At 44.5% G+C, this 24,021-nt stretch overlaps 1 protein-coding gene across 1 annotated transcript in view; it reads left to right on the forward strand.

Annotated features, from left to right (window-relative positions):
* Nucleotides 1-24,021, forward strand: part of ALDH1L1 (aldehyde dehydrogenase 1 family member L1) — a 90,575-nt gene that overhangs the window by 24,508 nt on the left and 42,046 nt on the right. The window contains exons 8-9 of the mRNA XM_039218531.1: nucleotides 8,336-8,461; nucleotides 11,752-11,843. Coding sequence (XP_039074462.1) covers nucleotides 8,336-8,461; nucleotides 11,752-11,843 — 218 coding nt within the window. The remainder of the gene's footprint in view (nucleotides 1-8,335; nucleotides 8,462-11,751; nucleotides 11,844-24,021) is intronic.

Here is a 24,021-nt window from a genome sequence, read left to right on the forward strand (position 1 = left end):
CACACACAGGTCCAGGGACTCAGCCCTGGCCGTTAGACCCCAGGCTACTCCGGAGAAACAGGGGAAAGTGAGAACGCAGGCTCCCGGAGACCGGAAAACGCCGCGCTTGCACCCGACCTCTGGGGTGGCTCACTTCCCTGCTCTAGGAAGGCTGGCCCCTTGCTCTTCGTGACCAGGGCCCCCAGCCAGAGCTGGGGTATCGGAATCAGGGAGAGGCTCTGTCTCAGGAGCCCTGAACTTGCCGCCTCATTTCAGTTGAGCAGACTGTCCAGGTGCCACTGGGCGTGGTCACTGAATCTCTGTGCCTCAATTGCCTTCTTTCTGAACAGGGACATCATCGTGAGAACCCCTAGAGCCGTGCCAGGCACACAACATGCCCTGACTCACGTTCGCAGACTCTGCAACTCTGAGTAACAGCGACTATTTATGCAGTGCCTTCTGTGTGCCCAGGCACCAATTTAAAACAATTTATGTTTATTACATTTTATCTTCCCAGCAACTGCATGAGATACATATTCATAGCACACCCATCTTACAGCAGAGAAAACTGAAACAAAGAGGTTTACATAACCCTCCCAACATCACCCAGTTAATTTGTGGCAGAGTTGATATTCAAGCCCTGAAATTCTGGCTCCGAAGCCCACCTCTTGGCCATTAATACTCCCTTTGTACAGTGGTTGGGCAGGTCTGGACTTTAAGATACTGGGGGCAGTGAAGAAGTATAGGCAGCACTCTCCAAGCACTTTGGAGACTTCAACAAACTCCACAGAGGTGGAATCACTGGCTGCATCAGTGCGTATATAGGTCAGATAGAACGTGGAGCAGCTTTGCAGGGGAACGGTGTGAGCTCACGCTGGGTGACTACCTTGCTGTGGCTTGCCATTGGTGGGCTTGAAGATGCCTTTAATGTCTCCAATTTACAGTGATTCGGTGTTTTAGGTATTCATGTTGGATGCATGCAGTTGAAAAATGCTATCCGTCTTGGGTCCACTTCCTCTGAAGCAGTGTCTGAGACAGGTTTTGTGCCTGTGATTTATTGAGGGAGTGCTCTTGGAAAATGCCATACAATGTAGGGCTAGGCTGGGGCAGAGGGCAAGGCTAAGCAAAGATATAAGGGTTCTGGAGTCTACCATCCTCTGTCTGATCCCAGTCTCTGCAGAGTGAATTGCATCTGCTCGTCATCCCCCTGCATACTCACATCATTAAATCCTCGGATTCTGCTGCCCCTGAGAAAGGAGGTTGGCAACGAGGCAACCTATGCCTGGCTGCACTCTATGCATGGCTGCACTTACCCACCGAAAACCATGGAGGAGGAAGCTGCAGATGTAGACTGCTAATGGCCTATACCTTTGCAGCAACTGAAGGATGGGCACACTGGTCAGGAGGAGCTCTGGGTAGGGGGCAGCAACTGCACCCTCTGTGATGTCCACAAGGACTCCAAAGCAAAGGAAGTAGCCTTGGCAGAAACCCTTGGTTGAAGTATCTTTCAGGAACTTCTAGCTGGGTCTAGCTGGGTCTAGCTGGGCTTCAGCTCACAGAAAGCTCCAAAATATCTTCTATTTGTTTTTCTTTTATAGTTTATCGTCAAGTTCGTTTCCATATAACACCCAGTGCTCATCCCAACGAGTGCCCTCCTCCATGCCCATCACCCCCCTTCCGCTTTCGCCTACCCCCATCAGCCCTCAGTTTCTTTTCAGTATTCAAGAGTCTCTCATGATTTGCCTCCCTTCCTCTCTCCAACTGTTTTTCCCCTTCCCCTCCCCCACGGTCCTCTGTTAAGTTTCTCCTGTTCCACTTACGAGTGAAAACATGGTATCTGTCCTCTGCCTGACTTATTTCGCTCAGCATAACACCCTCAAGTTCCATCCACGTTACTACAAATGGCCAGATTTCATTCTTCCTCATTGCCATGTAGTATTCCATTGTATATATAGACCACATCTTCTTGATCCATTCATCAGTTGAGGAACACTTAGGCTCTTTCCATGATTTGGCTGTTGTGGAGAGTGCTGCTATGAACATTGGGGTCCATGGGCCCCTATGCATCAGCACTCCTGTGTCCCTTGGGTAAATGCCTAGCAGTGCTATTGCTGGGTCCTAGGGGAGTTCTATTGTTAATTTTTTGAGGAACCTCCACACTGTTTTCCAGAGGGGCTGCACCAGTTTACATTCCCACCAACAGAGTAGGAGGGTGCCAGTTTCACCACATCCTCACCAGCATCTAAAGTAAACTGATTTGTTCATTTTAGCCACTCTGACCAGCATGAGGTGGAATCTCAGTGTGGTTTTGATTTCTATTTCCCTGATGAGGAGGGACGCTGGGCATCGTTTCATGTGTCTGTTGGCCATCTGGATGTCCTCTTTGGAGAAGTGTCTGTTCATGTCTTCTGCCCATTTCTTCACTGGATTATTTGTTTTTCGGGTGTGGAGTTTGGTAAGTTCCTTATAGATTTTGGATACTGGCTCTTTATCCAATGCCATTTGCAACTATCTCTTCCCATTCCGTCAGTTGCCTATTATTTTTATTGATTGCTTCCTTTTCCATGCAGAAGCTTTTTATCTTGATAAGGCTCCAATAGTTTATTTTTGCTCTTGATTCCTTTGCCTTTGGGATGTGTCAAGTAAGAAATCGCTGTGGTGGAGATCAAGGAGGTTGTTTCCTGCTTTCTCCTCTAGGGTTTTGATGGGTTCCTGTCTCACGTTCAGGTTCTTTATCCATTTGGAGTTTATTTTTGTGCATGGTGTGAGAAAATGATCTAGTTTCATTCTTCTGCATGTTGCTGTCCAGTTCTCCCAGCCCCATCTGTTGAAGAGGCTGTCTTTTTTCCATTGGATACTCTTTCCTGCTTTGTCAAAGATTAGTTGGCCATACATTTGTGGGTCCAATTCTGAGTTCTCTATTCTATTCCCTTGGTCTATGTGTCTGTTTTTGTGCCAATACCATACTGTCTTGATGACAGCCTTGTAGTAGAGGCTAAAGTCTGAGATTGTGATGCCTCCTGCTTTGGTTTTCTTCTTCAATACTACTATGGCTTTTCGGGGTCTTGTGTGGTTCCATACAAATTTTAGGATTGCTTGTTCTAGCTTTGAGAAGAATGCTGGTGCAATTTTGATTGAGATTGCATTGAATGTGTAGATTGCTTTGGGTAGTAATGACATTTTAATAATATTTATTCTTCCAATCCATGAGCATGGGATGTTTTTCCATTTCTTTGTGTCTTCTTCAATTTCCTTCATAAGTTTTCTATAGTTTTCATCCTACAGATCTCTTGTATCTTTGGTTAGATTTATTCGTAAGTATTTTATGGTTTTTTGTGCAATTGTGAATGGGATAGTTTCTTGATTTCTCTTTCTGTTGCTTCATTATTTGTGTATAAAAATGCAACAGATTTCTTTTTTTAAATTTTTTAATGTGTCATTTATTTCTGAGACAGAGAGAGAGAGCAAGAGAGGGTCAGAGAGAAGGGGAGATACAGAATCTGAGGCAGTCCCTAGGTTCTGAGCTGTCAGCACAGGGCCCGACATGGGGCTCGAACCCACGAACCGTGAGATCATGACCTGAGCCAAAGTCGGACGCGTAACTGACTGAGCCACCCTGGCACCCCTGCCACCGATTTCTGTGCATTGATTTTGTACCCTGCGACTTTGCCGAATTCATGGATCAGTTCTAGGAGACTTTTGGTGGAGTCTGTTGGGTTTTCTGCGTACAGTATCATGTCATCTGGGAAAAGTGAAAGTTTGACTTCACCTTTGCCAATTCTGATACCTTTTATTTCCTTTTGTTGTCTGATGGCTGACGCTCGGACTTCCAGCACTATGTTAAACAACACTGGTGAGAGTGGACATCCCTGTCATGTTCCTGATCTCACGGGGAAAGCACTCAGATTTTCCCCATTGATGATATTAGCTGCAGGCTTTTCATAAATGGCTTTTATGATGTTTAAGTAAGTTCTTTCTATCCCGACTTTCTCGAGGGTCTTTATTAAGAAAAGATGCTGTATCTTGTCAAATGCTTTTTCTGCATCTATCATCAGGATCACATGGTTTTTATCTTTTCTTTGGTTAATGTGATGTATCACATTGATTGATTTGTGAATATTGAACCAGCCCTGTAACCCAGGAATGAATCCCACTTGATCATGGTGGGATAATTCTTTATCCCATGGATATCCCATGGGATACCCCATGGATAATTCTTTTTATGTGCTGTTGCATTCAATTTGCAAGTATCTTGTTGAGGATTTTTGCATCCACATTCATCAAGGATATTGGCCTGTAGTTCTCTTTTTTGCTGGGTCTCTGTTTGGTTTGGGAATCAAAGTGATGCTGGCTTCATAAAATGAGTCCAGAAGTTTTCCTTCGATTTCTATTTTTTGGAATCGTTTCAGAAGAATTGGGATTAATTCTGTTTTAAATGTCTGGTAGAATTCCCCAGGGAAGCCATCTGGCCCAGGGCTCTTATTTGTTGGGAGATCTTTCATAACTGATTCAATTTCTTCACTAGTAATGGGTCTCTTCAGATTTTCTCTCTCTTCCTAATTGAATTTTGGTAGTGAGTGTCTGTTTAGGAATTTGTCCATTTCTTCTAGGTTGTTTAGTTTGTTGGCATATAATTTTTCATAGTATTTCCTGATAATTGCTTGTATTTCTGAGGGATTGGTTATAATAAGCCCATTTTCACTCATGAGTTTGTCTATTTGAGTGCTCTCTTTTCTTTTTGAGAAGCCTGGTGAGAGGTTTATCTATTTTGTTTATTTTTTCAAAAAACCAACTCTTGGTTTCATTGATCTGTTCAACTGTTTTTTTTTTTTTTTAATTCTATATTATTTATTTCTCCCCTGATCTTTATTATTTCTCTTCTTCTACTGGGTTTGGGGTTTTCTTGCTGCTCTGCTTCTGGTTCCTTTAGATGCACTCTTAGATTTTGTATTGGCGCTTTTTCTAGTTTCTTGAAACAGGCCTGGATTGCAATGTATTTTCCTCTTAGGACTGCCTTTCCTGCGTCCCAAAGAGTTTGGGTTGTTGTATTTTCACTTTCATTTGTTTCCATATTTTTTTAAAATTCCTTCTCTAATTGCCTGATTGGCCCATTTGTTCTTTAGTAGAGTATTCTTTAACCTCCATGTTTTTGTAGGTTTTCCAGACTTTTTCCTGTGGTCGATTTCAAGTCTCATAGCATTGTGATCTGAAAGTGTGCATGGTATGATCTCAATTCTTTTATAGTTATTGAAGGCTGCTTTATGACCCAGTATGTAGTCTGTCTTTGAGAATGTACCATGTGTACTTGAGATAAAAGTGAATTCCGTAGCCTCATTATGTAGAGTTCTTTAAAAAGTTTTGTTAATGTTTTATGTATTTTTGAGAGAGAGATAGAGACAGCGTGAGCAGGGGAGGGTCAGAGAGTGAGGGAGTTACAGAATCAGAAGACAGGCTCCAGGCTCTGAGCTAGCTGTCAGCACAGAGCCCGAAGTGGGGCTTGAACCCATGAACTGTCAGATCATGACCTGAGCTAAAGTTGGACGCTTAACCAACTGAGCCACCCAGGCGCCCCTGTAGAGCTCTGAATATATCTGTCAAACGCACCTGGTCCAATGTGCTGTTCAGGCCCACTGTTTCTGTATTGATTTTCTGTCTGGTTGATCTATCCATTGCTGTAAGTGGAGTGTTAAAGTCCCCTGCAATTAGCACATTCTTACCAATAAGATTGCTTATGTTTGTGGTTGTTTTATGTATTTGGGTGCTACCGAATTTGGTGCATAGACATTTATAATGTTAGCTCTTCCTGATGGATAGACCCTGTAATTATTCTATAATGCCCTTCTTCATCTCTTATTACTGCCTTAACTTTAAAGTCCAGTTTGTCTGATATAAGTATGGCTACTCCTGCTTTCTTTTGATTTCCAGTAGCATAATAGATATTTCTCTATCCCTTCACTTTCATTACTCATAAGTTTAAGGCATTATCCCTTCACTTTCAATCTGAAGGTGTCCTCAGGTCAAAAATAAGTCTCTTGTAGACAGCAAATAGATGGATCCTGTTTTTTGTATCCATTCTGATACCTGTGTCTTATGATTGGAGCATTTAGTCCATTTGAATGCAGTGCTATTATTGAAAAATACGGCTTTAGAGAATTTATATTCTCTGTAGGATTCATGCTTGTAGTGTTGTCCTCTGGTACTTTGTGTTCCTTGCAACATTTCCCTTATAGAGTCCCGCTTAGGATTCCTTGTAGGGCTGCTTTAGTGGTGATGAATTCCTTTGATTTTTGTTTGTTTGGGGAAACCTTTATCTCTCCTTCTATTCTGAATGATAGGCTTGCTGGGTAAAGAATTCTTGGCTGCATATTTTTCCTGTCCATCCCATTGAAGCTTTGCTGCCATTCCTTTCCGGCCTGGCAAGTTTCAGTAGATAGGTCTATAGCTACCCTGATATGTCTTCCTTTGTATGTTAGGGCCCTTTTATCCCTAGCTGCTTTCAGAATTCTCTTTATCCTTACATTTTCCAGTTTCACGATGATATGTTGTGCAGAAGATTGATTCAAGTTACACTGAGGAGAGCTCTCTGTGCCTCTTGAATTTCAGTGTCTGTTTCCTTCCCCAGATTGGGGAAGTTCTCAGCTATAATTTGTTCAAGTACGCCTTCAGCTCCTTTTTCTGTCTCTTCTTCTTATGGAATTCCTATGATAGGGATATTGTTCCATTTGATTGCATCACTCAGCTCTTGAATTCTCCTTTCGTGCCCTGGATCAATTTATCTCTCTTTTTCTCGGCTTCCTTTATTCTATAATTGTGTCTTCTAGTTCACATATTCTCCTCTCTACCTCTTCAATACATGCATTGGTCACCACCATTTTATTATGTACCTCATTTATAGCATTTTTTAATTCATCACAACTGTTTTTAAGGTCCGCAGTCTAGCTTCTCTGATGTCTTCCATGCCTTTTTCAAGCCCAGCGATTAATTTTATGGCTATTGTTCTAAATTCTTGGTCAGTTATGTTGCTTATATCTGTTTTAATGAATTCTTTAGCTGTCACTTCTTCCTGTAATTTCCTTAGTGGAGAGTTCTTCCCTTTCATCATTTTGGCTAGCTTTCAGTCTCTTGTCAGTTTTAAAAGCTTGTTATGGAAAGAAAAAAAAAAAAAAAGCTTGTTACGCGCTCTGCACCTGTGAGTACTGCTATATTAAAAGAGGCTCTTTTACTGTCCACGGCCTGTCCATTCAAGAAGTATTCTTTTAATGGTGTCCCTTGGTCTTTCTTGTTGTGCCTTTGGTTATTTTATTTCCCTACTTGTAGTGATTTTTGGGGCTCTCCACCATGTGTCCTTTGGCTTGTTTCTTTTGGTAGCCTGTTGACTGGGTCCATTTCTCCAGTTCTTCCTGTCAGCACCAGTGTCCCTCAGCATGGGAAGAGAGTCTCCAGGCCTATTGGGACAAAGATGCTTTCCAGAATGGGGTTCTGTCAACCTTATTTGAGAACTTTCACTTCAGCTTCCAAGCTAGAGGTGAAGTTGCACCGCATGTGCCCCCTGACCTTGGCATTTCCCTCCAGAATATCTTCAAAAGGCAAGAGAGTAGAGGCCAGGCAGAGAATCTTGCTTTGGTTATGTCAGGGCATATATAGAGTGTACCGTTCTTATAATCCACTCTTGTCAAATATAGACATCCCTGTCTGCTCTTTTTCCCTTCTCTGCCCCCGCCCCCCACGCCCAGATGGCCTCTGATGAACTTCACCATAACTTGCCGTGGGGTTTCTAGGAGCTGGGTTACTGGGTGATTAGTTGTTGTTATTATTTTTAATGCTTATTTATTTTTGAGAGAGAGACAGAGCACAAGCAAGGGAGGGGCCGAGAGAGAGGGAGACACAGAATCTGAAGCAAGGTTCAGGCTCTAAGCTGGTAGCCCAGAGCCCAGTGTGGGGCTCAGATTCACAAACCCTGAGATCATGACCTGAGCTGGAGTCAGATGCTTAACTGACTTGAGACACCCCGGTGCCCCTAGGTGTTTTCTTGATTCACTTTCAAAGTAGTGCTTGAATTACTTTTGTCTAACAAGTAGGCATTTTTATAGAAATAATAAAGTAATTACACTTAAAAAGAAATGAAAGCTTGGAAGGGGGTTGGTGACAAGAGAAAAGTGAGCTCTACAGTTTTCTCTGTGTTCCTAGAATAGCAGCATCTCCACTGTGAATGTCCCTCCTCATTAATCTTGTGCCTTTCTTGTGGTGAGGGTCAGAGACAAAGCGAGTGGGGAGCCCAGCACCGTGGTCTGTGTGGAATTGCTCTCTCCCCTGCCGTGTAGACAACCGCAGGTACTGTGAAGCCTTCTTTTTGCAGCTGCTGGTGAAGAACATCCAGCTGGAGGACGGCAGGACGATCCCGGCCTCATGCTTCTTCGGGGGAGCAGACAGCAGTGTCCTTGAACTGACAGAGACAGAACTGGCCATGGCAGAGACTGTGAGGGTGAGAGCCCCCCCCCCCCCCCCCACCTTCAGGGATTCTGTCTGGTTGTGCCGGTTGTCCACTGCACCTGTGGTTTTTGACTCACACCACTCCCTGGAGTTGGGTGTGATACCCTGTGTGGATGTATGTGTTGACCCCGGGCACAGTGTTGGTTTTATCCTGTCTTGGGGTTTTCCGATGCCCCCTTGCTCTTTTCCTCTGTCACTGGGGACACTGGGATTCGGCCAGCTGGGTCTGACTCTTCTAAGGACTCATTGTCTACAGTGGACAAATGAAGCAGAAGCCCCTGGAATAGGTGGAAAAGGCTGGTGCCAAGTCCATGGCCCTTTGACGAGAATGTGTGCAGTGGACCCTTCCAGAAAAGCCCCCTGAGAGGGAGACTCCTGCACTGTGACCATCACGGGTGTCATAGTCAGGCAGACCTGGACTCCGGTCCAGCCGCCGTGGATGGTGCAGGAGAGCACTTCACTCCCTGAGACTCAGTCCCTTCCACTTCCAGCCCAGTCAGTGGTCACCTCCCAGACTTGTTCCTGGTCCCTTCTGCTCCCTCTGCCCATCTCCCTCTCCCTGAAAGGCATAGTATTGGTGGTATTTAGCTTTTATGAAGGAAGGCTTTGGGTGAATTTGTAGCCGTTCATTCACTCGGTTATGCAACCAATGACTTATTTAAGATATACATATGAGCTCCTGTCAAATGCCAAGTGCTAAGCTATTCACTTATGAAGTGTCTCTTTCCATGGAGAAAACAGCCAACGAACAGCCAAACAAATGAAAATGATTTCAGGCCAAGAGTGAAATAACAGGGTGACGGGAACAAGGTCCTTTGAGGCTGGGGGACCACTTTAGAAGGAATAACCATGGCAGGCTTCCCTGGGCAGGAGAAGAGGAAGGTTTGACCTGAGACCTGAGTGGAGAGAGTTCTGGGGGGAGGAGGACTGGAGCAGAGGACATGGACGGACCAGTCGGCAGCCACAGTGGTGACTGTGGCTGTTGATGACAAGTGCTAAGGACAAAACTCAGCATGGAAGGGATACGAGGAGCTTGCTCTTCTCCAGAGGGCACCAAGCACTTCCTTAGTGGAAAGCTAAACTTTCTGAATGTCTGTAAAAGAGAGAGAGAGAGAGGAGAAAGAGAGAGAGAGGAGAAAGAGAGAGAGAGGAGAAAGAGAGAGAGAGAGAGAGAGAGAGATCGAAGCCTATTTATTCAAAAATATTCTTGGAGCATCTGCTCTGGCCCCACCCCTATGCTTTCCCTGGGGTTACACGGCCAGCTGGACAAACTGGCCTTCCGGGGCTTACAGCTGAGTGGCCCTTGGGGTGGGCTGTGGTTGTGTGTGTGTGTAGATCTAGGCTTGCGTCAGAAGCTGCTGTGACTGTGTCCTTCTCCTGTGTACTGGAAGAATACACCACACGTCCTTGGGTGTTGTGGGTGGTAGAAGAGAGAACACACGGAGAGGATCAGTTCAGCAGCACCTACGAGGACTTCAGAAAACATGGGCAGGGAGCCTACGGGTCATCAAAAGAAGCACATGCTTGCAAAGTGTGTACACTGTGCAGCAGTGTTCCAAACACTTCAGGAACAGTAGCGTGTTTCATTACTATAACAACTCTATGAAGTAGGTGCTTTTATTACCTTCATTTCCCAGCCAAGGAGCCTGAGGCCCAAGGTGGGGTCACAACAGATTAGCGCAGGCCTGGGCTTGGAGCCCAGCCGGTGGGGCTGCAGCCCTGGCCTCCACCACTGAGCTGCTATGCCACGTGGCCTCTTGGTCATCCTTGGCATCAGTATTATTACAGCTGTTGGCCCCAGTTGGGCTGGCCGTTTCAGAATGCATTGTCAGCGGGCGTCAGCTGTGCTCTCCATTCAGCAGAACTCACCAAGAGCACCACGGGCTGGGGCAGGCCGTGGGCAATGAGCCCAGCCTCACGCCCTTCTGAGCTGAGGCCACGCAGGGCACTGCAGGTGGCACAAATGTTGCATTGCTGTGCTCCTTCTGTGCGTTAGGTACTCTGCATGCCTCACATGAGGAACCCCCCACAGCCATTATCAGCTCCTTTCACAGACAAGGAAACGGAGGCAGCAAAAGGCTCTCTGCATCTCCAAGGCCTGTTAGGAGCCAAGCTAGGATCTGAGCAGGGCGTGCAGCTTTAGGGCACTACCTTTCAGAGGCTCCACACGCATCTGACAAGGGCCAGTGCATCTAGTAGGCACCAGGTGGTGGTATGCCCACATACCAGCAGGTGACCGGTGGCCCCAGGCCACTTGAGTCTGAAGAGCAGGCAGAGCAGTCAGTGAAGGGGCTCAGGGAAAAGGGGACAAGGATGTTGGTCCTGGAGGATGCTCAGGATGTGACATGAGCTGGAGGTCCAGGAAGGACATCACTGGTAGGCAAAGGCCTGAAGGCGTGGGGGACAGGCAGTAGTCAAGGGACAGGGAATGGCTTAGTATGGCTGCTGATGGTCACAACGAGGATGGGATGAGCAAGCCCAGGATGCCCTTTGAAGAATAAAAGAAGGAGCCAGGGAGAGAGTTTGGGCCGGTCCTAATTGGGCCTGACCGCTTCCATCTGGCCCAGTGACCAGCCAAACACTGTCTGAAGCTCAGAGTGTGAGGCATCTTGGGGCTCCTCTCCTCCCTGGCCTGACTGGGAGCCCACCCAGGGAACAGCTGTCCCATCCGGACCCACTGGACAGCCTTCTTGGAATCCTGGGCGGTGCTGCCCACTCACACTGGCCTTTCCACCCTCATCCACAAGGCTGGCTGGCGGGCACCACTGCCCTTTGCAGGCCCTGGGACAGACGGGCAGAGAGCCAGCTGGCCTGTCAATGAGGAAAAGACTCAGGCCTCCTGAGCGCCATCAACGTGCCTTGTTTTTACCCCCCAAACTCCCACCCTTTTGCTTTCCGTCCCACACTGTAACACACCCAGACACCAGTGTCACTCTGGGAACCTCACCCGGATGACAGCACCAAGGCAAGGCTGGGTGTGAGGGGGCTTGGGAGAGGCTGGTGCACAGCCACGCCTCGAGCTCTGCAAGTGCGGTCTTCCTGCTTCCCTGAGATGGTGTGGGGATCCCAAAGGAGCTGGAGTCAAAGTGAGGTGGGCATGAAGACAGCTGAGCTCGCTGGGCTCCTGCTTCCCCAAGGACACAGTCCCTCCAGGAGCCCGGGAGCAGCAGCACTGTGGAGTGGACAGAGAGCTCAGCCTGGCAAACAGGGGCTGCTGTCACCCAGACGGCATCTGCTCCCAGCTCCCCAGGGAGCCCTGTTCTCACCGTGCCTGTTTTTCAGAGCGCTTGGAAGCGGATTCTCCCCAGTGTCCTAGAGGTGGAAGACTCCACCGATTTCTTCAAGTCAGGGGCTGCATCGGTGGATGTTGTGAGGTAAGGCTGGGATTAGAGAGGTCCGGTCCTAGGTGTCAATGGCCGTGTCACAAGCAACACCAAGACTGAGTAGCAGCAAACGACCATCATTTGTTATGCTTTGGATCATTCAGGTCAGGGATTCAGAAAAGACCTGGATATGCAGGCCTTGGGGAACCACCTTGAGGGGAAGGGGGTCCATGGGCTGGTGGGAGCTGGAAAAGCCAGGAAGAGATATCTTCCTTCAAGCTCATCTCCCTCCAGCATGCCTGGTGCTGGGGCCTGGAGGGCTGGCAGCCGCGGAGGTGGTACTGCCAACCAGGTACCTATGTGTTGAGGCCTCAGAGTACCTGCTTTGGGATTTGGACTTGTAGCTGGTGGCTTGTGGCTCTGAGAGTACTGGTGCCAGCAAACAAGGCAGATGTGGGCCCAGCCTGGAAGGGTACAAGGCATCACTGCCACTGGCCTGATTGTTTTTGGCAGTCACACACCTGACCAGATTTGAGGCCAAGAGCTGGGCACTGAGACCCAGGCCTCAGTGGGAGGAGGATCCAAGAATGTGTGGCTCTGTTTTAAAACTGCTACAAGCCCTACCCCCCCTCCAGGGAAAGCCAAGGGGTGTGGGGAAAGGGAATGGGCAGCTAGAGATCACCAGAGTGTAGGTTACCCATTCTCCAACCTCATGTGTATTGCCCTGCTTTCCATTTAACGGCAGTAAGTTCTCATTTGTATAAAGGTGAGGATGTGGGACATGGTAGAACATCTTTGTTTGCAAGCAGCAGCAACTTAGTTCATTCTGGTATGACAAAAAAGAACAAACAAGTCAAAAGTTCCATGGTAGCTGTCTTTAGGCAGGGCTCATTCCTCCAAAGACTCAAATTACATCATTAACAATGTCACTGTCTGTTGCTTCATCTTTGGGGCAAGATTCCTCCTCATAGTGATGCGATGGCTGCACAGTGGCTCTGTTCCAATTTCTTGTGTTATCAGCATTCCCAGGGAAAAGGTGGTTGGTCTCCTGGCCATCTCCACAGAAGTCCTCGACTTGAATTTGATTGGTGCTGGTGGAGTCACGTGTCCAATAAGAACCAGCCGCTGGCCAGGAGGAGGCCTCCTCTGATTGGCCAAAGCTGGGCCACGTGCCCACCTCTGGCCTCCCGAGTTGAAAGGACTACAGTCAACCCACATCTCTGGGAAGAGAGGGGAAAGTTGTTTCCTTGGAAAGCGTCAGTGCTGTTCCCAGAGGCAGGGGAAGTGGGTGTTGGGAAGGCAGAACCACATGTGGGGAGAGGATTCTTGTGCTTGAAGAAGGTGCGGAGGAAACTCTGTGGAGCTCACTCGAGCAGAGAAAACTCCACATGTGAAATTAAGGAAAGCTGTGTTATTGATAAGGTGCGCGGGAGAATGTCAGAGAAACGCTGGCCTGCCCTCTGCATTTTGGTTCCTTCGGTAGGGCTGTAGAGTGAGCACTGCTGGTCAGAGGAGCGCACTGATGAGGGAAAGGGACCCAGGGTGGAAAGGACGTGTGAACTCTAGTCCCTCCGAATACCAGGGAAGACTTCCATGTTTCCAAGACCTCTGAGGGGAAAACGGGGACGAGGTGAACATCTGCACTCTGGGGTGGGCCAAGAATGCAGCTGCTGTCTGACCCAACTGAAAAGTCCACCTGAGGCTGAATGCAGTAATGCCAAGTCATCCTGACGACAGGCCTCTCCTTTATTTTAATGATATTATTTTTTAAAAGCTTCGTGTAAATAGTAGTTGAGAAAGAGTCGCATGCCATCCACCCGAGGGAGGTTTGGGGAGGGTTTGATTCAGAAGAGCAGCTATGAGATCATGAGAATTGAGGGTACATACGGTACCAGTTAATTTTTGAAGTGTATCAAAGCATCCCGAAACATAGTGGCTTAAAACACCACTACTTTTTAGGCTCATGATTCTGTAGGTCGATAGTTTGGGCTGGGCTCAGTTGATTTGGGCCAGACTGACGTCCGCTGGGCTCACTTAAGTGTTTTCAGTCAACTGCCAGGTCAGCTGGAGGGCTCGCTGGTCCGGGATGGCCCCTTCAGAGGGCCAGGGCAGGCCTGTCCATATGGTGGTGGTAAGGGCCTAGGAAGCAGAGGGTTCAAGTGAGCACATCATATCCACTGCAGCTATCAGCCAAGGCAAGTCATGGAGTTGACCCCCTTAAGGAAATGGACACCGTCTCCCAATGGTAGGTGCTGTGGTCACATCTCAAAGTTGTGAAGAGCCGGAATCTTGTGTCCAGTTTTTCAACCTACCACACACAAAAGGGCTGAATTGGGCCCTGTGCTTGGGAACCTTGGGTTCTACAAATGTCTTACCCTTCATATGTGTGTGGTCAATATGAATTATAAAATCAATAGTTTTTTGTTTTTTTTTTTTTTTTTAATTTCTAGGAGAGAGAGAGAGAGAGACAGCGTGAGCAGGGAAGGGTCAGAGAGAGAGGGAGACACAGACTGAAACAGGCTCCAGGCTCTGAGCTGGCAGTCAGCACAGAGCCCGACGCGGGGCTTGAACCCACGAACCACGAGATCATGACCTAAGCGAAAGTCGACGCTTAACCGACTAAGCCACCCAGGCGCCCCAATAGTTTTTTTTTTTTTTAAATGCTCACAAGGAGACTCTGAGAAAATGATGTCCTGAGGACAACCCAGAGCTGCCTAGAGCTTCTGAGCTGAGGTTGATGGAGGATGCAGATAAAACTGATTCTTTTTTGTTTTGTGAATACTTCAGAGCATATATCCTTTTGTTTCTATTATAATAAAAACATATGAATTCTACCTTCTTAACAAAATGTTTAAAAATTTATGTTTCTTTATATTTGAGAGAGAAAGACAGCTTGGGCGGCGGAGGGGCAGAAAGACAGAGACAGAATTGGAAGCAGGCTCCAGGCTCTAAGCTGTCAGCACAGAACCTGATGTGGGGCTTGAACTCATGAGCAGTGAGTGCATGACCTGAGCTGAAGTTGGACACTTAACCGACTAAGCCACCTAGGTGCCCCTACTATCACCATTTTAGGAAATTTATTTATGTCTTATAGCTCTTTTGTCTCTTTTATTCTCTCTTGCTATGTTTTATTGATTTATTTTTGTGGTGACATGCTTTGATTTCTTTCTCATTTTCTTTTGTGTATCTTCCATAAGCATTTTCTTGGGTTACCATGGATTTTCTGTAAAACAATCTATTTTAAGCTGATATCAGCTTAAGTTTAACTTTACACAAAAACTCCACTATTTTACCTCTCCCTTTCACACTTTGTTGCTGATACTGTATCTTACATCTTTTTATATTGTGTGTCCATTAATATATTTTATAGTTATAGTTTTTAAAACTTAGTTTGTCTTTTAATTTCTATACCAGAATTTAAAGTTGTTTATGTACCGTTAACAGTATTACAGTGTTCTGTACTTGTCTATACACTTACTTTTGCTAGTGAGCTTTATATCTTCATATGCTTTCATGTTGCTCTCTAGCATCTTTCAATTTCAATTTGAAGGACTCCCTTTAGCATTTCTTGTAAGGAAGGTATCTTGTTGATGCACTTCCTCAGGTTTGTTTTTTAGGGGAGTATCTCTTCTTAATGTTTAAAGGACAGTTTTTGTGTGTTTAGTATTCTTGGTTGGAAGTTTTTGTTTTTTTCTTTCAGTACTTTGAATGTATGATCTCACTCCTTTCTGTCTTGTGATGTTCTTGCTAGAAATCTACTGATACTGTTATGGAGGTCCCCTTGTATGTGAAAAAATTTTTTTTTGTTTCTGCTTTCTACATTTTCTCCTTGTATTTGACTTTTGACCATTTGATTATGCTTGGTGTGGACTTCATTTAGATCATCTTTTTTTTTAATTTATTTTTTTTTAAAGGTACATGCAGGTTGGTTAGCATACAGTGCAACAAGGATTTCAGGAGTAGAATTCCTAATGCCCTTTACTCATTTAGCCCATACCCCCTCCCACAACCTCTCCAGTAACCCTATGTTTGTTCTCCATATTTAAGGGTCTCTTATGTTTTGTTCCCCTCCCTGTTTTTATATTATTTTTGCTTCCCTTCCCTTATGGTCATCTGTTTTGTATCTTCAAGTCCTCATATGAGTGAAGTCATGTGATACTTGTCTTTCAATGACTGACTAATTTCGCTTAGCATAATACCCTCTAGTTCCATCCATGTAGTTGCAAATGATAAGATTTCATTTCTTTTTTGCCGTATTTGCTTCATTTATATATAAATAATTCATCAAATTAGAGGTGACACTGATTGTAAGACACCCCATTAGTTTCTATAAAACCATAAGATAGAGAAAACACTGCTATGAATTGTTTAAACATCACCAATTTCTAAGATACGTTCCGATTTCTAGGGATATTAAGACATAAAAAAAGAAATGTGTCTAAAGATTGTGTGTTACGTAACTCCACTATATAAAGCCCTACATTCTTTTTCGTTGCCGAGTAATATATATATATACACACACCACATCTTCTTTATCCATTCCTCCATCAGTGGATATTTGGGCTCTTTCCATACTTTGGCTATTGGGTTGTTTTTTTTTTTAATTTTTTAATGTTTTATTTATTTCCGAGAGAGAGAGAGAGAGACAGCATGAGCAGGGGAGGGTCAGAGAGAGAGGGAGACACAGAATCAGAAGCAGGTTCCAGGCTTTGAGTTAGCTGTCAGCACAGAGCCCCACATGGGGCTTGAACCCACGAACTGTGAGATCATGACCTGAGCCGAAGTTGGAGGCTGAGCCGACTGAGCCACCCAAGTGCCCCAATTTTGGCTATTGTTGATAGTGCATTTAGTTTATCTTATTTGGAAATTATTTGGATTTAAATATGTCTGAATCTTTCCCTAGATTTGGGACATTTCTGGCCGTTATTTTTCTAGATAATCTTTCTGCCCTTTTTTTCTTTCTTCTTCTGAAATTCTCATAATGTATATATTGGTCCATTGATGGTATCCCATAAGTCCCTTAGCTTTCTTCTCCCTTTTTTATAATTTTTCTTTTTGATTTACAGATTCAGTCATTTCAAGTGACCTGTCTACAAGTTCATGGATTCCTTATTCCGCTTGATCAAGTCTTTTGTTGAACCCTCCTGGTGAATTATTCAATTTAGTCATTGCATTTTTCACTCCCCAAATTTCTGCTTCGTTCTTTTTTATATTTTCTACCTCCTTCCTGAATTCCCATTTTATTTGTGTATCATCTTCCTGATTTTGTTGAGCATCTTTATGATGGTTATTGTGACTTCATTGTCAGATAATTCATATATCTGTTTCTTCAGGGTCAATTTATGGAGATTTACTTTGTTCCTTTGATGGGGTGGTTTCTTCATGTTTCTTATAACTTTGGGCGTGGTTTTGTGCATTTGAAAAAATAACCACTCCTCCAAGTCTTCACAGACTAACTTTGTACAGGGAAAGATCTTTACCAATAAGCCTGGCAAGAGACCTTAGAGCCTCTCAAACTTTTTCTGTGGATGTCTCTTTTTTGGGCTTGTACATGTAGATTTTTAATTAGGAGAACTTTCTAGGTGTTTGTTTGTTCAGGAGCTCATAATCGTTTGCTCCCTATGGTGCCCGTCTCTTGTATCACAAGTTCTATGAAGTAGAATGATGCCCAGCCCTTTTGTTATTCTTAGTAGACTTCAGGCATCTAGAGTATTTTGGGTCCCATTACTACCCTAAGTTAGACAGGACAGAGACTGTCTTCCTATTTTGTGTAACCCTCAAAAGTTGGAGTACCGGATGCATATTCCATGTTCCACTCTTCTCTTCCCTCTTGAGCGAAGAGAGGCTGCTGAGCTGTGTTGGCCTTTGGCTCCTGTACCTTGGATCCTCTGGGGCAGCAGCACATTGCCCAGATGTTTTGTTTTCAGTGGTTCTTGGGCATCTGGACTATGCCAAGTCCCGTCAGTACTCTGAGATTAGTGAGACAGAAGCCAGACTCTTGGGCAGCCCTCCTGAAAGATCAGAACATTGGACATGTGGTCAGTGCTTGTCTTTCCCTCCCCAGGAAGAAGCTGGGAGCTTGGAATTTCCCCCCAATCACATGGTGCTGTGCCAGGAGGTAGACAGTGTGGCAAGAGGGTGCCACAAATTTTCCTAATGGCTTCAATGTAGCTGGTTTTACACTTGTCAGAGGTCTAGGAGCCTTTTAACTGGTTTCCTCTGGATTCTCACAAAGGGGATTGGTTCATGTATTGTTGAGTTGGTGGAGGAAGAAGGGTCTGGGTCTTTCTATTCTGCCATCTTGTTGATATTATTTCAAGATCATGAAGAAGTCTGATTCTTTACCTTCCATTCTGCTTCCATCTTTTCCATCCATTCATAAATCCCCTTGATGGGGACAGAAACCCAACTACTAATGAGCCAGACAAAGCTATTCTCCTGAACTGTCTGAGTTTGGCTTGTGATTCTGGGATGGAATACTGGGAGATGTCCCAATTCAAAAATAAGAAGGGGCAGGATGAGGGGGAGAAGGAGGAGAAAGAGAGGAAAGAGGAGAAAGAAGAGAAAGAGGAAAAGAGAGAGAAGAATAAAAAGGAGACATTAAAGTATTTTAATCAATTTGTGGGCCAAAGAGCTTGTGGGACCCTTTGGCATGCTTCTTTTTTTTTTTTTTTTTTTTTCTATTAAAATTTTTTTAATGTTTATTTATTTATTTATTTTTTTTACAAATAGTTTATTGTCAAATTAGTTTCTACATAACACTCAGTGCTCATCCCCAACCCAAAGTGCCCTCCAGCATTAAGAAGAGAAGCAAGAAACTTAAGATCTTTCCCATTTATTCTCTGAGCAGGGTCTGTAGGCAGGCAGCTTAGGGGATGTCAGAGACCCGGTGTGTTAGCCAAGGTCCTACAGGACACAGATGGCACAATCTTGCTGGACAAGTGAAGAGAGTTTAATGAGAGGTCTATACACAAGGGGTGGGAGAGGGAGGATCAATAAAGGATGTCGTGGCACCTTGAGACTCACAAGAGTGGGGAGCCGGGGCCTGCAGAGGCAAGAAGAAGGAGCTGGAACCTGGCAGTTTGGAGCTGTTAGAGAGGGTTGCATGATAAGAGCTGTGACCATTGGAATAGAAACACAGTCATCCCAACCTGTGGGCCAGCAGGGAGGGAGCAAGAAGATAAATACCCTAATCTCTCTCTGCTGACCCTCCAGTCCTCTACCAATATCTTCCATTGGCTAAGTAAAACCAGAAGTCCAGGGGCGCCTGGGGGGCTCAGTCGGTTAGGCATCCAACTTTGGCTCAGGTCATGATCTCACGGTTCGTGGGTTCGAGCCCCGCGTCGGGCTCTGTGCTGACAGCTCACAGCCTGGAGCCTGCTTCAGATTCTGTGTCTCGCTCTCTCTCTGACCCTCCCCTGCTCACACTGTTTCTCTCTCTCTCAGAAATAAAACAAACAAACAAACAAACAAAACACCACCAGAAGTCCAAAGGTGAGTGACTTTACAGTATAAGTGACTTTACTATAGCCCATGAATCTAGCCTGCCAGGACACAAGAAAGAGGAGAATGAAAAGGGATTTATGGAGAAATAAAGGGAAAACATATATCTCACTGAGAGAGCTGGACTGGAATAGGCTTATGAAAAAAAATACATTGGTTTCCTTACCCCCAAGATGCAGAATTAAGAATTAAAGACCCACCACAGGATGAATAATACTACCCAAAGCATATAGAATAATAGAGAGATGCCAGAATCTGCCCAAGGCTTGCTCGTATGTTCTTGACTCTGTCCTCTTTACGAGGCTATTCAACTCTGCTACATATGTGTGCTATATAGACAACTTATACCTCTTCAGAATGCAGTAAAGCTGGGAGGGATGGGAGCACACTGGCTGGAAAAATCAGGGTGTAAAGACCCTCTGTGTACCTGGAGCCTTGTCCCCTTGAAACCAGGTGAAATCTATCAAAAACAAGTGTAAGGTCCTCTTTGGAGCTCAGAAAGCTCAAATCCCTGCTAGAAGTGGAGGATGGAGGTTGTGGCTCAGAAATTTGGTTAATGAGGACTACAATGTGAGGTCATGCATTCATTTGTGGCATCAACAAATTAGCCCTTAGTAAGGCATTGTGCTGGAGCTAGGATTATAGTAAAGGACAAAATAGATATAATTCCTAGACTCTAAGTGCTTTGGGGAAGACAAAGTAAATAGACAATTAAAATTACACTTGTCTCTCATCCAAGTACCAACCAGGCCTGACTCTGCTTATCTTCTAAGATCATATAAGATCAGGTGTGTTTACGGTGATACGCACTGCCTGGGTTCCATTGCCAGTAACAGCTCCTGCAGAAGTGCAGAGTATCTTAGGGAAGCCATCCCTCACCATCCAGGTCTCCCTAAGGTTGACCCAGGTGGGCAAGCTTCTTTTTCGGGGAAGTCCACTCTCCCATTCATGACTACAGTGCTGGAGTCCCCAGAATGCTCAGAATCTCCCCGGGCTACCAGTAGCATAATCATGTGTGACTTGGCTCTGGAAGCCATTAGGAAGCAGCCTTGTGGCCAGCCTGGCAAAGCCAACTCTGGGATCCAGTCCTGAATGGCCACCACCAGCCACCAGGCTTCAGGAAGCACTAGGCTCATCAGAGCCCCTTCCCTTCCCTCCCTGTAGACTAGGCAGGCTGCAGCAAGCAGAAGCAGTTGGGATCTTTTATATCAAGACAGCAAAAACCAAAAAGGAAGTTGAGAGCACCCTACACTTTACTATCCAAGCCACACACAAGCCTGCCTTAAATCCTGGAAGCATGTGTGCCTTGCAGCAAGTGGAAAATAAACTCCAAGCAGCCAATAAATAATAATAATGATAATAATAATAAAACTACATTTAACTATTATTATATGAATTGTCTCACTTGCTCATCACAAAGTAGTACAGGACTATTATTTTTAATAAACTTTTTATTTTATAATAGTTTTAGATTTCCTAAGAACTTTGTGATGATAGTACAGAGCTTTCCCACATACTCCATATCTAGTCACCTCGTTATTAACATCCTTCCTTAGTATGGTACGTCTATCACAATCAGTGATAACATTGCTACATTGTTGTTAATTAAAATCCATCTACTTTATTCAGATTTCCTTATATTTCTATGTAATGTCTCTTTTCTGTCCCAGTACCCCTTTGGGATTTCGCATTATATTTAGTCATTAGGTCTCCTCTAGACTGTGATAATTCCTCAGACTTGCTTTGATTTTGATGATGTTAACATTTTTTAGGGATACTGGTCAGGTATTTTGTAATCTGTCCCTCAGTAGGACTCCTATGATTTAGATGTTATCCCTTTTTAGTAAATCACTGAGTTCTCTAATTCTTGTACCATGCTCTTTTGCCTTAGTTTACACTTTTTCTGCTTCATGTTCTCCATAATTTTGTCTCCCCTGTCACTGATTTGCTGTTCTGCTTCGTCCATTCTTGCTGCTGTGGCATCCCTTCAAAACTGCATCTTGTGGGGCACCTGGGTGGCTCAGTCGGTTGAGCACCCCACTTTGGCTCAGGTCATGATCTCGCAGTGCTGGAGTTTGAGTTCCTTGTCAGGGTCTGTGCTGACAGCTCAGAACCTGGAGCCTGCTTCAGATTCTCTATTTCACTCTCTCTTCCCCCCTCCCCTGCCTGTCCTCTCTCTCTCTTTCCCTTTCTCTCTTTCTTTCTCTCAAAAATAAGTAAACATTAAACAATTTTTTTAATAAAAAAAAAAAGATTGCATCTCGGGTATAGCATTTTAAAATTTCATCTTGACTAGATTTTACTTCTTTTATCTCCAAAAAAGGGAGTCTATGCTTTTTTCAACCCAGCTAGTATTCTTATTATTATGGTTCTAAATTCTATTTCAGACATCTTGCTTATATCTGTGTTGATTAAAACCCGGGCTATCAATTCCCTGTTCTTTATTTTGGGGGGGGGTGAATTCCTTTGTTTATTTATTTTGGATGAATAAATATAATTAATAAAATAAAGATTAAAAATTAAGAAATTAAAACAACGCAGAAATTTTTATAAAAAGGAAGCTAGACCCTAGGTGTGTTTTGCTCTGATTGTTGAAAGGAGTTTGATAGGTTAAAGAAGAAAGGGAAAGAAAAGGAAAAAAAGGTAAGTAAAAGTTAAAAAAAATTTTTAAATGTCTGCAATAAAATAGAATTAAATGAAATGAAGAAAGTGAATTAGAATTTTAAAAATTACAAAAAAACAGCAAAAAGAATAAATTTTTCTAAAAAAAGAAAACAAAGACAAATTTTTCTTTCTATATCCAAGAAAAAGAAAAGACAGGAGAAAAAGAGAAATAAAAAACAATTTAAACAAAAGAAAGAAAAAAAAAACCTCGAATAGATGAACCAGCAAACAGAATGAAAACTGAATGGGTTTACATCCAGTTTCCCCAGAACTGAAACGACGAAGCGTATACCAGAGTTCGTACACTAAGCAGGTGTTCTTCAGGGTGTGGTTGGAGGGTGCGGTTCGGCGGCGGTGTTACAGCTCTGTTCTCCACTAGGTGGCGCCGCTTGGCTCACTGGTGGGATGGCTGTGGTGTGTGACACGTGTATGCACATGCAAAGGAGAGGTGAAATGGTGTCACCCAGCTTTCTAGTTTGTGGCACGGGAACTCTGCTCTCACTGACCCGCCGTCACGCACCCCTCTTTTTGCCTTAGGCTTCTGTCCACTCCCCACTTCTGCAATGTCCATGACCAAACCATCAGCCTGCGAGGCAGCACCTCGCTCCCAAATTTTATCTGAGATGAGGCTGTGTTTCCAAAACCCTCATTTCTGAGAACCCTGCAGCTTGGACCCAGCCTGACCCTCTGGGGGAGGGTCTCGCTGAGCAATGGCTGAGCGACGGCTTGCCCCAGAAAAAGTTCATGCGGTCGCTTATGTAGGTGAGTAGCTTTTTAAAAAATGCTGCTTGGTGTTTGAGCTTCCTGTATCTGTGATTTAGTGTCTCCCTTTAATTTTGGAAAATTCTCAGCAAGTATTACTTCAAATATTTCTTTGATTCCTTTCTCGCTTTTCCTTTCAATATTCCGATTACATTTATGTTATTCCTTTAGTAATTGTTCTCACAGGTTTGGACATTCTGCTCTTTTTCATTTACTTTCCTTTTTTGTGTTTTGCTTTTAGAAGTTCCTATTGTCTTGTCTTCACACTTACTGATACTTTTCTTCCTTATGTCCAATCTACGGATGAGCCTGTTAAAGGCGTTCCTCATTTGTTACCGTGCTTTTTATTTCTAGCATTTCCTTTTAATTCTTTCTTAAAGTTTCCATCTCTCTGCTTACATTAGGACTCTTTTCTTGCATGTTGTCCACTTTCCCCGTTAAAGTCCTCATTGTATTGCACCTATTTATCTTTAACTCCCCATATAATAATTCCCAAATCTCTGCCATATCTGAGTCTGGATCTTACCTTCTCTTAGTCCCTTCTGACTGCTTATTTTTACTTTTAGTATGCCTTGTAATTTTCTGCTGCAAGGGGGACATATTATATTGAATAATGGAAACTAGAGTAGCTAGGCCTTTAGTGTGAGATTCTATGTTGATCTGGTTAGGGATTAGACTGTGTTATAGCTATAGGTGTCAAAGAATAAAACTTGTAGCAATTTTGTGTTCTCTTGTCTTTGGGTTCCCCTAGAGACGAATTAAAGAGAATCTGCCTTCTTTTAACAATAACCACTTACTGTGTTACAGTAACACTCTTGATACAGTGTTAAGGTGTGGGGGGAAGGAAGCCCTAACTAGTTGTATGATTAGGTCTCAGCCTTTTAGTGAGCCTGGACCCCTGGGATATGACCCTCATAAGTCTCTCATCCCTTCTGTACTCTGATATTGCAGGGAAGGTAGAGAGGGCCAGAAGTGGGTATCATCCTTCCCTCAGGTTGGCCAACTTCTAATAAAATGGTTTCTCTTGAGGGCAGGCCTTGTTAAGAGCAGAGTGCTGTGGGGGTGTTTCAAAAGGGCGACTTTCCACTCCCCTGCCAGAAGCACTAAGGGATTTTCCTCTGATCTTTCCCCTGAGAACCTGATGTGAGACTCCTGGAGGTAAAACTCACAAAAACATGGGGTCCCCCGTAAGACCAGACCTCCAGGAGTTTTTAATTCTCAACTAGTTCTCAATGGTTGTATTTAGTTCTCAACAATTTTCATTCTGAATTAGTTCCCATGGTGCCTCCAGCAACTCTTC

This window comes from Hyaena hyaena, unplaced genomic scaffold (genome assembly GCF_003009895.1).
Source record: "Hyaena hyaena isolate Hyena2069 unplaced genomic scaffold, ASM300989v1 scaffold_775, whole genome shotgun sequence".
Taxonomy (NCBI): domain Eukaryota; kingdom Metazoa; phylum Chordata; class Mammalia; order Carnivora; family Hyaenidae; genus Hyaena; species Hyaena hyaena.